The 15,094-nt window shown below is 54.9% G+C and overlaps 1 protein-coding gene and 1 long non-coding RNA gene across 58 annotated transcripts in view; one reads left to right on the top strand and one right to left on the bottom strand.

Moving 5' to 3' along the window:
• Positions 1-15,094, bottom strand: part of LOC118382024 (arf-GAP domain and FG repeat-containing protein 1-like) — a 45,665-nt gene that overhangs the window by 5,248 nt on the left and 25,323 nt on the right. For 5 of the 8 annotated variants that reach the window (XM_035769208.2, XM_035768927.2, XM_035768980.2 and 2 more), the window contains 5 exons: positions 12,116-12,231; positions 11,527-11,689; positions 10,960-11,143; positions 6,052-6,162; positions 5,206-5,292 (listed from right to left, as the gene is read on the bottom strand). In XM_035769208.2, the coding sequence (XP_035625101.1) occupies positions 5,206-5,292; positions 6,052-6,162; positions 10,960-11,143; positions 11,527-11,689; positions 12,116-12,231 (661 nt within the window). Of the gene's footprint in view, positions 1-5,205; positions 5,293-6,051; positions 6,163-10,959; positions 11,144-11,526; positions 11,690-12,115; positions 12,232-12,351; positions 12,496-15,094 lie in introns of all 8 variants that reach the window. The other 3 variants (XM_035769262.2, XM_035769151.2, XM_035769314.2) reach the window with 3 other exon arrangements.
• LOC127931304 (uncharacterized) lies at positions 780-5,038 on the top strand. 50 transcript variants are annotated; one of them, XR_008140647.1, is made up of 10 exons: positions 780-1,021; positions 1,136-1,479; positions 1,899-2,012; positions 2,127-2,164; positions 2,261-2,336; positions 3,001-3,039; positions 3,192-3,230; positions 3,345-3,422; positions 3,654-3,825; positions 4,931-5,038. It is a non-coding gene; the product is annotated as an uncharacterized LOC127931304 (long non-coding RNA). The 50 variants fall into 50 exon arrangements; XR_008140655.1 differs by lacking the exon at positions 2,261-2,336 and adding an exon at positions 4,587-4,663 and having other exon boundaries at positions 2,127-2,202; positions 3,001-3,077; positions 3,750-3,787; positions 4,893-5,038; XR_008140649.1 differs by lacking the exon at positions 2,261-2,336.

The following is a 15,094-nucleotide window of genomic DNA, read 5'->3' as shown; positions in this document are numbered from 1 at the left end:
CATTAAAAGGCAACAATGGCTGACAGTAAAATACTATGACATCATGCAACCCCAACGTGCCATACCATTCCGCAGCACCCCGCAAGCTGTTCTGTGGTATGACGCAACCTTTAAATGAGGACCCACGGACCCTGCTCGTTCAGAAAGGATGGGACCCGGACTTGATCTATTCTACACCATGCATGAGCTCATCGTCCCCAACCCGACAGCCATCTCACTCTACTCGACGCATCTTGAAGTCTGCCAAACAGAGTGGGGGCTCGCAGCAGGGACAGGTTAACCTTGCTCAGTCTTTGTCAGAGCTAAAGATGGTATCCAGGTCAGCCAGAGCTGCGTATCTATCGGCGGGGACGCTAGTAGTGTCTCGGTCTACCGGCCCATTGGGCGTTCCTGCAGAGGAGGCGTTACTCTGGCTCCGGGAGGAGGAAGTGAAGCATCCAGTTGGCACTACAGGATTTGGGGAAGTGGTCAAAATCAGCTAAATATCTAGCGTTAACTTGCTAGCGTTAACTAGGCCCCCGAGGCCGTGCTACCTGCGAGAGAGAGATGACAGAAAGGAGTCACATGAGGGGCCTGGGGGTGGCTGTGTGTGTTCCTGACTGTGCAGCATAAATCTGGGAGGATGGATTGAACACTGTGTGCTACAGGAGGCAGGCAGCATCTACAGAGTACAGCAGTGTCATCTGTAATTTCCAACAGCGCCGTGCTTCATCTGACCTGAAATCAATGGAGAGGATCTGGATTATACTGTTGAGTAGTATAACAGTCAGATCTAAATGGGGTCAACGGTGGCAGACTTGAAATGAGCCCAACGGCAGTCATGCGCCTTAGTCTGACTGTCACAAGAGCCACACAGTGGCTTCAAGTGTGTTTGTAGGAAGATTGGTGTCTTTCTTACCAATCGTCTCACGCGGAAGGTTAGTTCAGCACAGAGACTGAGGTTAGGTCACGGTCTGAGGAAACAGCGTGAGAGTCGAGGTTAGGTCACGGTCTGAGGAAACAGCGGGAGAGTCGAGGTTAGGTCACGGTCTGAGGAAACAGCGGGAGAGTCGAGGTTAGGTCACGGTCTGAGGAAACAGCGGGAGAGTCGAGGTTAGGTCACGGTCTGAGGAAACAGCGGGAGAGTCGAGGTTAGGTCACGGTCTGAGGAAACAGCGTGAGAGTCGAGGTTAGGTCACGGTCTGAGGAAACAGCGGGAGAGTCGAGGTTAGGTCACGGTCTGAGGAAACAGCGTGAGAGTCGAGGTTAGGTCACGGTCTGAGGAAACAGCGGGAGAGTCGAGGTTAGGTCACGGTCTGAGGAAACAGGTCACGGTCTGAGGAAACAGCGGGAGAGTCGAGGTTAGGTCACGGTCTGAGGAAACAGGTCACGGTCTGAGGAAACAGCGGGAGAGTCGAGGTTAGGTCACGGTCTGAGGAAACAGCGGGAGAGTCGAGGTTAGGTCACGGTCTGAGGAAACAGCGTGAGAGTCGAGGTTAGGTCACGGTCTGAGGAAACAGCGGAGAGAGTAGAGGTTAGGTCACGGTCTGAGGAAACAGCGGGAGAGTCGAGGTTAGGTCACGGTCTGAGGAAACAGCGGGAGAGTAGAGGTTAGGTCACGGTCTGAGGAAACAGCGGGAGAGTAGAGGTTAGGTCACGGTCTGAGGAAACAGCGGGAGAGTCGAGGTTAGGTCACGGTCTGAGGAAACAGCGGGAGAGTCGAGGTTAGGTCACGGTCTGAGGAAACAGCGGGAGAGTCGAGGTTAGGTCACGGTCTGAGGAAACAGCGGGAGAGTCGAGGTTAGGTCACGGTCTGAGGAAACAGCGGGAGAGTCGAGGTTAGGTCACGGTCTGAGGAAACAGCGGGAGAGTCGAGGTTAGGTCACGGTCTGAGGAAACAGCGGGAGAGTCGAGGTTAGGTCACGGTCTGAGGAAACAGCGGGAGAGTCGAGGTTAGGTCACGGTCTGAGGAAACAGCGTGAGAGTCGAGGTTAGGTCACGGTCTGAGGAAACAGCGGGAGAGTCGAGGTTAGGTCACGGTCTGAGGAAACAGCGGGAGAGTCGAGGTTAGGTCACGGTCTGAGGAAACAGCGGGAGAGTCGAGGTTAGGTCACGGTCTGAGGAAACAGCGGGAGAGTCGAGGTTAGGTCACGGTCTGAGGAAACAGCGTGAGAGTCGAGGTTAGGTCACGGTCTGAGGAAACAGCGTGAGAGTCGAGGTTAGGTCACGGTCTGAGGAAACAGCGGGAGAGTCGAGGTTAGGTCACGGTCTGAGGAAACAGGTCACGGTCTGAGGAAACAGCGGGAGAGTCGAGGTTAGGTCACGGTCTGAGGAAACAGCGTGAGAGTCGAGGTTAGGTCACGGTCTGAGGAAACAGCGGGAGAGTCGAGGTTAGGTCACGGTCTGAGGAAACAGGTCACGGTCTGAGGAAACAGCGGGAGAGTCGAGGTTAGGTCACGGTCTGAGGAAACAGCGGGAGAGTCGAGGTTAGGTCACGGTCTGAGGAAACAGCGGGAGAGTCGAGGTTAGGTCACGGTCTGAGGAAACAGCGGGAGAGTCGAGGTTAGGTCACGGTCTGAGGAAACAGCGGGAGAGTAGAGGTTAGGTCACGGTCTGAGGAAACAGCGGGAGAGTCGAGGTTAGGTCACGGTCTGAGGAAACAGCGGGAGTAGAGGTTAGGTCACGGTCTGAGGAAACAGCGGGAGAGTAGAGGTTAGGTCACGGTCTGAGGAAACAGCGGGAGAGTAGAGGTTAGGTCACGGTCTGAAGAAACAGCGGGAGAGTCGAGGTTAGGTCACGGTCTGAGGAAACAGCGGGAGAGTAGAGGTTAGGTTACGGTCTGAGGAAACAGCGGGAGAGTAGAGGTTAGGTCACGGTCTGAGGAAACAGCGGGAGAGTAGAGGTTAGGTCACGGTCTGAGGAAAAGCGGGAGAGTAGAGGTTAGGTCACGGTCTGAGGAAACAGCGGGAGAGTCGAGGTTAGGGTCACGGTCTGAGGAAACAGCGGGAGAGTCGAGGTTAGGTCACGGTCTGAGGAAACAGCGGGAGAGACAGAGGTTAGGTCACGGTCTGAGGAAACAGCGGGAGAGTCGAGGTTAGGTCACGGTCTGAGGAAACAGCGGGAGAGTAGAGGTTAGGTCACGGTCTGAGGAAACAGCGGGAGAGTCGAGGTTAGGTCACGGTCTGAGGAAACAGCGGGAGAGTCGAGGTTAGGTCACGGTCTGAGGAAACAGCGGGAGAGACAGAGGTTAGGTCACGGTCTGAGGAAACAGCGGGAGAGTAGAGGTTAGGTCACGGTCTGAGGAAACAGCGGGAGAGTCGAGGTTAGGTCACGGTCTGAGGAAACAGCGGGAGAGTCGAGGTTAGGTCACGGTCTGAGGAAACAGCGGGAGAGACAGAGGTTAGGTCACGGTCTGAGGAAACAGCGGGAGAGACAGAGGTTAGGTCACGGTCTGAGGAAACAGCGGGAGAGACCGAGGTTAGGTCACGGTCTGAGGAAACAGCGGGAGAGACCGAGGTTAGGTCACGGTCTGAGGAAACAGCGGGAGAGACCGAGGTTAGGTCACGGTCTGAGGAAACAGCGGGAGAGTAGAGGTTAGGTCACGGTCTGAGGAAACAGCGTGAGAGTCGAAGTTAGGTCACGGTCTGAGGAAACAGCGGGAGAGTCGAGGTTAGGTCACGGTCTGAGGAAACAGCGTGAGAGTCGAGGTTAGGTCACGGTCTGAGGAAACAGGTCACGGTCTGAGGAAACAGCGGGAGAGTCGAGGTTAGGTCACGGTCTGAGGAAACAGCGTGAGAGTCGAGGTTAGGTCACGGTCTGAGGAAACAGCGGGAGAGTCGAGGTTAGGTCACGGTCTGAGGAAACAGCGGGAGAGTCGAGGTTAGGTCACGGTCTGAGGAAACAGGTCACGGTCTGAGGAAACAGCGTGAGAGTCGAGGTTAGGTCACGGTCTGAGGAAACAGGTCACGGTCTGAGGAAACAGCGGGAGAGTCGAGGTTAGGTCACGGTCTGAGGAAACAGCGGGAGAGTCGAGGTTAGGTCATGGTCTGAGGAAACAGCGGGAGAGTCGAGGTTAGGTCACGGTCTGAGGAAACAGCGTGAGAGTCGAGTTAGGTCACGGTCTGAGGAAACAGCGGGAGAGTCGAGGTTAGGTCACGGTCTGAGGAAACAGCGGGAGAGTCGAGGTTAGGTCACGGTCTGAGGAAACAGCGGGAGAGTAGAGGTTAGGTCACGGTCTGAGGAAACAGCGGGAGAGTAGAGGTTAGGTCACGGTCTGAGGAAACAGCGGGAGAGTAGAGGTTAGGTCACGGTCTGAAGAAACAGCGGGAGAGTCGAGGTTAGGTCACGGTCTGAGGAAACAGCGGGAGAGTCGAGGTTAGGTCACGGTCTGAGGAAACAGCGGGAGAGTAGAGGTTAGGTTACGGTCTGAGGAAACAGCGGGAGAGTAGAGGTTAGGTCACGGTCTGAGGAAACAGCGGGAGAGTAGAGGTTAGGTCACGGTCTGAGGAAAAAGCGGGAGAGTAGAGGTTAGGTCACGGTCTGAGGAAACAGCGGGAGAGTCGAGGTTAGGTCACGGTCTGAGGAAACAGCGGGAGAGTCGAGGTTAGGTCACGGTCTGAGGAAACAGCGGGAGAGACAGAGGTTAGGTCACGGTCTGAGGAAACAGCGGGAGAGTCGAGGTTAGGTCACGGTCTGAGGAAACAGCTGGAGAGTAGAGGTTAGGTCACGGTCTGAGGAAACAGCGGGAGAGTCGAGGTTAGGTCACGGTCTGAGGAAACAGCGGGAGAGTCGAGGTTAGGTCACGGTCTGAGGAAACAGCGGGAGAGTCGAGGTTAGGTCACGGTCTGAGGAAACAGCGGGAGAGTCGAGGTTAGGTCACGGTCTGAGGAAACAGCGGGAGAGACCGAGGTTAGGTCACGGTCTGAGGAAACAGCGGGAGAGTAGAGGTTAGGTCACGGTCTGAGGAAACAGCGTGAGAGTCGAGGTTAGGTCACGGTCTGAGGAAACAGCGGGAGAGTCGAGGTTAGGTCACGGTCTGAGGAAACAGCGGGAGAGTAGAGGTTAGGTCACGGTCTGAGGAAACAGCGGGAGAGTAGAGGTTAGGTCACGGTCTGAGGAAACAGCGGGAGAGTAGAGGTTAGGTCACGGTCTGAGGAAACAGCGGGAGAGTAGAGTGGAGAAAGGTGTTCGCTAGAGGCTGAGCCCAGTGAGAGGGAGAGAACTTACTGTGAGCACCTGCACCCGGGTGAGGTAGAGCAGTGCCAGCGGTGGCAAACTCACCCACACTGCGGCTGGATGAGAGGGACGTGAACGCTGGCAGCCAAAACAGGATGAGGGTGGGGGGGGGGTGAGTACCAGAGAGACCGGGTGAAAATAAATAAGAAAGAAATATAAACCAAAAAGGGATGAAAAGTGTGAAAGTCACCCAAAAGCTAAACCAAATCATAACAGAGAGAATGGAGTCAGTGTGAAAGCAGAAGCCAGGCAGTGTGGTAGTCAGTGTGGATGAGAGAAGGAGGAACCTTTAGAGAAAGGGGTGCATCTCCATAGTCTAAAGTGGTTTCCTCTCCTTGTCTCCTCATCTGCACTCTGCACAGATCTGAAAACATATAGGATAGGTGCAAACAGATTCTTTCAGATCAGTGCAGATGATGGAAAGGAGACAAGGAGAGGACGCCACTGTAGAGTGCTGCGATGCACCCAGAGAGCAGTGCTTTCCCATCCACCACTGCGTAGAAGTCATCTGCAGACAGTGTCCGGCAGAGGGCGGTGTGGTACATTCAAAACTAATTCCCTTGGGAGCCAGTGAGTAAGTGTGTGTGTGCCTTGAGCAGCCAGCTAGCAAATAGAGCCAATGAGAGTGAATTGTTGTCATTAATGCTAACTACAACACAGACAAAATGGACACAAACACATGACAAGTAGGAGTGAACTGATGTGAGTGTGTAACACAGAGACAGAGAGAGAAAGCCGCTGGGAAAGGAGGAAGAGTGCCTAAGAGTGACCTGTGTGAAAATGTGAGCGTGTGTGAGATAGAGACTGGCAATGAGAGGTGAATGGAGCATGCTCTACCTGTATGTGAGGTCTGGAAGGGGGCTTGGGGTGCCGAGGGGAAAGCACCCGATGGACCCGCGCTCCCAAACGCATCAAAGTTAGCAAAGTCTGCGTTTGCGTTCTGAGCAGCTGGAGGTTTGTACCAGGGTCAGACACATAAAATCAAGAGACAAACAAAACAGGACTCAATGAATGAGACTACTAATGGTCACATGACACAGGTAGCAACCCAAATGGCACTATTGCTTTAGTGCACTACTTTTGACCAGTGCTCTCATCGTCATGGCAATTCTGAACAATACAAATAATAAATCAACCAAAGCAGAGTTGGTAGAATGAATCATTTAATTGGATCTCTATAGATGTTTGAATGTATAATGTTTGGTTGGTAAGTGTAACATTGTTCATTTGAAACCCCATTTTATTTCCTTGCCATGGTCATTCTATTCATGAGAATTCAATTACATTTCAATGTGATATCACAGTCGAGAAGAGCAACTTCAGTAGAATGTCAAATGTTAACAGGCACCAATGTTGACTTGGAACTCAGCAACCACCTCAAGACTAGATGTCTGACTTGGCTCTGCTATCGAAGATTATAAATGGTTCACGAATTAACTTCAACACCCAGTAATTTCACCAGTTCATACCATGGACGGCACAGAGACGCATCTTTCTGCGAGAACTTCAAATTCAATCAATGGTAAGCATCAAATACTGTATTCTTACCATGATTTGGTTCATTTCTGTCTTTCCATTTAGCTTATTACGGAGTATTTCTCAAATTCCATGTAGATAAATGGAATTGGTTTTATTGTTACTTTAGGCCAGGTCCTCCCGAGTGACTCATAGATCTGCCGTTTTGAGTGTTTCTACGTTCCAGTCCCTAAACATGGCCAGCTTCTGCTACCACAACCAGCACCTGCCTGAGCAGGAGAAACATCTGTTCTACAAGAACATGGGAGATGATACACAAGGTGGAGATCTACAGGAAAGAGAGGATGAAGAGATGGGGAAACTGGAAGCCATTCTGTGGGTGTTAGGAGTGGACTGCAGAGATGGGCTTCCTGTGACTCTCGGATTTATTTTGTTTAAGTAGTAGAAAATAGGATAGGAAAGGGTTGATAGGTATAGAACGTGTGATAAGTGTGTAGGTTATCGTCCATTTTCTATTTTTTTTAAAAAGGAATCATATTTCAAGTACCAAATTGTGATGTGTTTTTAGAGGGCGTGCGTGTGTCTTTCAGCCTCGCGTGGGCTGACCTTGGTGCAGCCTCTCTGCACAAAGGTAGAACTTTATGGCTCTTTGAGGACGAGAAAACGTTATCCTCTGAGCAAACAGCTTTACGTTGGCCTCGGTAACCAAGGAGACTGACCGCCCATAGCCCTATGAGAACTCTAGTATCTGGCGATGCTTTACATAGATCAGTGTGATGGACAATGAGGGTGTTAAAAACGTATCCAAAAACTTGGAAATCAACCAATCCGCCATCATTAACAATGGAAAAATCTAATGATTTATTATTGAAATAGCCTGGGCAACCGAGAAAAACAGATTGGTACAATTTAAGGCCATGTGGCAAACCATAATGCAGGCACTAGGGAGGGGGGGTGAACATGCAGGCACTAGGGAGGGGGGGTGAACATGCAGGCACTAGGGAGGGGGGGGAACATGCAGGCACTAGGGAGGGGGTGAACATGCAGGCACTAGGGAGGGGGGTGAACATGCAGGCACTAGGGAGGGGGTGAACATGCAGGCACTAGGGAGGGGGTGAACATGCAGGCACTAGGGAGGGGGTGAACATGCAGGCACTAGGGAGGGGGTGAACATGCAGGCACTAGGGAGGGGGTGAACATGCAGGCACTAGGGAGGGGGTGAACATGCAGGCACTAGGGAGGGGGGTGAACATGCAGGCACTAGGGAGGGGGTGAACATGCAGGCACTAGGGAGGGGGTGAACATGCAGGCACTAGGGAGGGGGTGAACATGCAGGCACTAGGGAGGGGGTGAACATGCAGGCACTAGGGAGGGGGGTGAACATGCAGGCACTAGGGAGGGGGTGAACATGCAGGCACTAGGGAGGGGGTGAACATGCAGGCACTAGGGAGGGGGTGAACATGCAGGCACTAGGGAGGGGGTGAACATGCAGGCACTAGGGAGGGGGTGAACATGCAGGCACTAGGGAGGGGGGTGAACATGCAGGCACTAGGGAGGGGGTGAACATGCAGGCACTAGGGAGGGGGGTGAACATGCAGGCACTAGGGAGGGGGTGAACATGCAGGCACTAGGGAGGGGGGGTGAACATGCAGGCACTAGGGAGGGAGGGGGTGAACATGCAGGCACTAGGGAGGGAGGGGGTGAACATGCAGGCACTAGGGAGGGAGGGGGGTGAACATGCAGGCACTAGGGAGGGAGGGGGTGAACATGCAGGCACTAGGGAGGGAGGGGGTGAACATGCAGGCACTAGGGAGGGGGGTGAACATGCAGGCACTAGGGAGGGGGGTGAACATGCAGGCACTAGGGAGGGGGTGAACATGCAGGCACTAGGGAGGGGGTGAACATGCAGGCACTAGGGAGGGGGTGAACATGCAGGCACTAGGGAGGGGGTGAACATGCAGGCACTAGGGAGGGGGGTGAACATGCAGGCACTAGGGAGGGGGGTGAACATGCAGGCACTAGGGAGGGGGTGAACATGCAGGCACTAGGGAGGGGGGTGAACATGCAGGCACTAGGGAGGGGGTGAACATGCAGGCACTAGGGAGGGGGTGAACATGCAGGCACTAGGGAGGGGGTGAACATGCAGGCACTAGGGAGGGGGGTGAACATGCAGGCACTAGGGAGGGGGTGAACATGCAGGCACTAGGGAGGGGGTGAACATGCAGGCACTAGGGAGGGGGTGAACATGCAGGCACTAGGGAGGGGGTGAACATGCAGGCACTAGGGAGGGGGTGAACATGCAGGCACTAGGGAGGGGGTGAACATGCAGGCACTAGGGAGGGGGGGGTGAACATGCAGGCACTAGGGAGGGGGGTGAACATGCAGGCACTAGGGAGGGGGGGTGAACATGCAGGCACTAGGGAGGGGGGTGAACATGCAGGCACTGGGGGGGGTGAACATGCAGGCACTGGGGGGGGTGAACATGCAGGCACTGGGGGGTGAACATGCAGGCACTAGGGAGGGGGTGAACATGCAGGCACTAGGGAGGGGGTGAACATGCAGGCACTAGGGAGGGGGTGAACATGCAGGCACTAGGGAGGGGGTGAACATGCAGGCACTAGGGAGGGGGGTGAACATGCAGGCACTAGGGAGGGGGGTGAACATGCAGGCACTAGGGAGGGGGGTGAACATGCAGGCACTAGGGAGGGGGGTGAACATGCAGGCACTAGGGAGGGGGGGTGAACATGCAGGCACTAGGGAGGGGGGGTGAACATGCAGGCACTAGGGAGGGGGGTGTGAACATGCAGGCACTAGGGAGGGGGTGAACATGCAGGCACTAGGGAGGGGGGTGAACATGCAGGCACTAGGGAGGGGGGTGAACATGCAGGCACTAGGGGGGTGAACATGCAGGCACTAGGGAGGGGGTGAACATGCAGGCACTAGGGGGGTGAACATGCAGGCACTAGGGGGGTGAACATGCAGGCACTAGGGAGGGGGGGGTGAACATGCAGGCACTAGGGAGGGGGGTGAACATGCAGGCACTAGGGAGGGGGTGAACATGCAGGCACTAGGGAGGGGGTGTGAACATGCAGGCACTAGGGAGGGGGTGAACATGCAGGCACTAGGGAGGGGGTGAACATGCAGGCACTAGGGAGGGGGGTGAACATGCAGGCACTAGGGGGGTGAACATGCAGGCACTAGGGAGGGGGTGAACATGCAGGCACTAGGGGGGTGAACATGCAGGCACTAGGGAGGGGGTGAACATGCAGGCACTAGGGAGGGGGGTGAACATGCAGGCACTAGGGAGGGGGTGAACATGCAGGCACTAGGGAGGGGGTGAACATGCAGGCACTAGGGAGGGGGGGTGAACATGCAGGCACTAGGGAGGGGGTGAACATGCAGGCACTAGGGGGGTGAACATGCAGGCACTAGGGAGGGGGGTGAACATGCAGGCACTAGGGAGGGGTGTGAACATGCAGGCACTAGGGAGGGGGTGTGAACATGCAGGCACTAGGGAGGGGGTGTGAACATGCAGGCACTAGGGAGGGGGTGTGAACATGCAGGCACTAGGGAGGGGGGTGTGAACATGCAGGCACTAGGGAGGGGGTGGTGAACATGCAGGCACTAGGGAGGGGGTGGTGAACATGCAGGCACTAGGGAGGGGGTGTGAACATGCAGGCACTAGGGAGGGGGTGGTGAACATGCAGGCACTAGGGAGGGGGGTGGTGAACATGCAGGCACTAGGGAGGGGGGTGGTGAACATGCAGGCACTAGGGAGGGGGGTGGTGAACATGCAGGCACTAGGGAGGGGGGTGGTGAACATGCAGGCACTAGGGAGGGGGGTGGTGAACATGCAGGCACTAGGGAGGGGGGTGAACATGCGGGTCTGGGCAGAGGAGATGACGTCGTTGTTTGTGTGCAAGTTGTCATTCTTATGTGCATTTTGTATCGTAAGATGAAAAACAAAATGTGTGGTAAGAAAAAGTGAAGGTCCATACTCTTGAAATTAAGGAAATCAAAATGCCTCTAAAGTTTCTTCCACTACCATAAAACAGACTTTTGCTGAAGCAAAACACCCAAATACTCTTCAGGAAATTGACCTCTTTCTAATTCCATAACTATGAGTGGATCATTGAGTATATGTATCATTGACCAATGGAGTCTAAGCACTAAGCAGTAGATGTAACCACTGTGCCGAGGGTATTTCTAACACAAGGTGTAGTGACCGCTCCGGGGACCGGTGCAGCTCGTGCCACTCCTCCTCCTTACCTGGCTGACTGTTGAAATGTGCAAAGTTGGCAAAGTTGGCCGCCGTGCCTGCTGCAGTCTGAGAGTGGGGCGGCGCGGCGAAGATGTCTCCGCCCAGATCGCTGAGGAGGTCAAACTTCTTGTCGTGGAACTGCTGCTGCTGGCTCAGCTGGAGGGCCTGGGCCACACGGCTCCCCACCGGAGACTAGAGAGACAACAGGGCTGTGTTCATTGGTGCATGCCGTAGCAAAACGCTTTGCAACAGAAAACAAAAATGGGCGTTTCTTATTGGACAGAAGTTTGGATGGAACCTCCCCGTTTCACTCCATTTCGTGCTAAATATGACCCAGTTAACTCACAGAGAGACAGACACTTCAAACATGCAGAAATAGTTCACCTGGATATCCGCACTTCACACAGGCAATCTTGTCGAAAGCAACTCAAAAAAATATATGATGTTTTGCCTACTAGAGCCAGGAGGGTTTCCTGAACACATCTTTCCAGGATAAACTCCCTGGGCCCTACTTCAGGTCAGGAAAAACGTTGTACGGCCTGTTATCAGCCAGCTGAGTAACCAGTGTGTCTTACTTGACTGGGCGTGTGCTTGTTGAGGTGCAAGGTGGGGGCCGATTCCCCCAGCAGTGTTTTGAGGGGTCGGACCTCGGGGGTGCTGTTGGTGCTGCTGGCTGACGAGCCGGAGATGGAGGCGTGGACAGAAGCCACCACTTTGGCCTGCTCCGGGGGAACAAACCTAAATCACAACAACAACCATGTTCAATTGGTTACACAGCAACACAGGCTTTAATTGAAATGGACAAGTTTTCGAGGATAGCATGACGGTAAATGCCGCCAGCCGCCACGGTAAACGGGACTTGTCATCAGAGTTAAAATAAGTCCAACTTTTGCCATCGCGTTTCCTACCGGATGTTGATTTGCACTGTTTGTTTACTGATATCATCATAGCAACGCATACCGTCGTTCCGCCACCCTCTTCCTTGCTTCCTTGTCCCGCTATGCTGACTGGTATGACGGTTGTGTGTAAATATTAGACTTTCCTTTTGGATTCAACTAACGCATACAGTGACCCAGACATCATCCACCAAATACATCTGGGTTGTTACTGCATAGTGCCTTGCTGCTCCTTCTGACCAGAGCTCTATGGACTACAGCAGCTCACCATCTCTTCTTCTCGTATTTCTCCTGAAGGAACTCCTTAACTTTCTGGGGTTCCCTGAAGTCCGGTATGGAGGTAGTTCTGTCGTCGTAAAGCCCCAGCCATATCTGTTTGCATGACTAGAGAAGACAGACGAGAGAGAGAGAGAGGGGACGGACAGAGAGAGCAGAAAAACACATTTGGTGAAACATGAAAGGCGAATAAAAGTCACATGCAAATCAGAAGATGTGGTTCATCACCTTTACAGAGGAAAAAGAAAACGTGAAAGAGAGAGAAAACCCTTCAACACCTCCAGGCCAAGACAGCTGCAGCAGAATGTAGCACATTCAGGGTCATTCCAGGGTGTCTCTTGGGAGCCCGGAAATGGAGCGATCTACAGACAACTTGCCAAGGGATAAGAGATGTTACTGTATACATGGATATCTAGCATTTTACAATTAGACGCAGACAAACAACCGAATATATACTGAAACAGAGAGACAGACGGACAGGAGGAGAGGCAGGAGGAGAGGCAGGAGGGAGACAAACTGAGCCTGAGAGAGAGAGGCCGAGACACCGAAAGAGAGACCGAAAGTGAGACACCCCGAGAGAGAGAGAGAGACACCCCGAGAGAGAGAGAGAGAGACCCCGAGAGAGAGAGAGAGAGACCCTGAGAGAGACACCCCGAGAGAGAGCGAGAGAGAGAGAGAGACACCCCGAGAGAGAGAGAGAGAGAGAGACACCCCGAGAGAGAGAGAGAGAGAGACACCCCGAGAGAGAGAGAGAGAGACACCCCGAGAGAGAGAGAGAGAGACCCCGAGAGAGAGAGAGAGACACCCCGAGAGAGAGAGAGAGACCCCGAGACACCCCGAGAGAGAGAGAGAGAGAGACACCCCGAGAGAGAGAGAGAGAGAGAGAGACACCCCGAGAGAGAGAGAGAGAGACACCCCGAGAGAGAGAGAGAGAGACACCCCGAGAGAGAGAGAGAGAGACACCCCGAGAGAGAGAGAGAGAGACACCCCGAGAGAGAGAGAGAGAGACACACCCGAGAGAGAGAGAGAGACACCCCGAGAGAGAGAGAGAGACACCCCGAGAGAGAGAGAGAGACACCCCGAGAGAGAGAGAGACACCCTGAAAGAGAGAGAGAGACACCCGAAAGAGAGAGAGAGACACCCCGAAAGAGAGAGAGAGACACCCCGAGAGAGAGAGAGAGACACCCCGAGAGAGAGAGAGAGACACCCCGAGAGAGAGAGAGAGAGAGAGAGAGAGAGAGAGAGAGAGAGACACCGAGAGAGAGAGAGAGAGAGAGAGAGACACCCCGAGAGAGAGAGAGAGACACCCCGAGAGACACCCCGAGAGAGAGAGACAGACCCCGAGAGAGAGCGAGAGAGACCCCGAGAGAGAGCGAGAGACACCCCGAGAGAGAGCGAGAGACACCCCCGAGAGAGAGCGAGAGACACCCCGAGAGAGAGCGAGAGACACCCCGAGAGAGAGCGAGAGACACCCCGAGAGAGAGCGAGAGACACCCCGAGAGGGAGCGAGAGACACCCCGAGAGGGAGCGAGAGACACCCGAGAGGGAGCGAGAGACACCCCGAGAGGGAGCGAGAGACACCCCGAGGGGGAGCGAGAGACACCCCGAGGGGGAGCGAGAGACACCCCGAGGGGGGAGCGAGAGACACCCCGAGAGAGAGCGAGAGACACCCCGAGAGAGAGCGAGAGACACCCCGAGAGAGAGCGAGAGACACCCCGAGAGAGAGAGAGAGACCCCGAGAGAGAGAGAGACCCCGAGAGAGAGAGAGACCCCGAGAGAGAGAGAGACCCCGAGAGAGAGAGAGACCCCGAGAGAGAGAGAGACCCCGAGAGAGAGAGAGACCCCGAGAGAGAGAGAGACACCGAGAGAGAGAGAGACCGCGAGAGACAGAGAGAGACACCGAGAGAGAGAGAGAGACCCCGAGAGAGAGAGAGAGAGAGACCCCGAGAGACAGAGAGAGAGACCCCGAGAGACAGAGAGAGACACCCCGAGAGAGAGCGAGAGACACCCCGAGAGACACCCCGAGAGAGAGCGAGAGACACCCCGAGAGAGAGCGAGAGACACCCCGAGAGAGAGCGAGAGACACCCCGAGAGAGAGCGAGAGACACCCCGAGAGAGAGCGAGAGACACCCCGAGAGAGAGCGAGAGACACCCCGAGAGAGAGCGAGAGACACCCCGAGAGAGAGCGAGAGAGACCCCGAGAGAGAGCGAGAGAGAGACCCCGAGAGAGAGCGAGAGAGAGACCCCGAGAGAGAGCGAGAGAGAGACCCCGAGAGAGAGCGAGAGAGAGACCCCGAGAGAGAGCGAGAGAGAGACCCCGAGAGAGAGACCGAGAGAGAGACCGAGAGAGAGAGAGCGAGAGAGAGACCGAGAGAGAGACCCCGAGAGAGAGACCCCGAGAGAGAGACCGCGAGAGAGAGACCCCCGCGAGAGAGAGACCCCGAGAGAGAGACCGCGAGAGAGAGACCGCGAGAGAGAGACCCCGAGAGAGAGACCCCGAGAGAGAGACCCCGAGAGAGAGACCCCGAGAGAGAGACCCCGAGAGAGAGACCCCGAGAGAGAGACCCCGAGAGAGAGACCCCGAGAGAGAGACCCCGAGAGAGAGACCCCGAGAGAGAGACCCCGAGAGAGAGCGAGACCCCGAGAGAGAGCGAGACCCCGAGAGAGAGCGAGACCCCGAGAGAGAGCGAGACCCCGAGAGAGAGCGAGACCCCGAGAGAGAGCGAGAGACACCGAGAGAGAGACACCGAGAGAGAGAGACACCCCGAGAGAGAGAGAGAGAGACACACCGAGAGAGAGAGACACCCCGAGAGAGAGAGAGAGAGAGACACCCCGAGAGAGAGAGAGAGAGAGAGAGAGAGACACCCCGAGAGAGAGAGAGAGACACCCCGAGAGAGAGAGACACCCCGAGAGAGAGAGAGAGAGAGACACCCCGAGAGAGAGAGAGAGAGAGACACCGAGAGAGAGAGAG

Source organism: Oncorhynchus keta, chromosome 1, assembly GCF_023373465.1.
Source record: "Oncorhynchus keta strain PuntledgeMale-10-30-2019 chromosome 1, Oket_V2, whole genome shotgun sequence".
NCBI lineage: Eukaryota > Metazoa > Chordata > Actinopteri > Salmoniformes > Salmonidae > Oncorhynchus > Oncorhynchus keta.
This window is presented reverse-complemented; position numbering and strand designations above follow the sequence as displayed.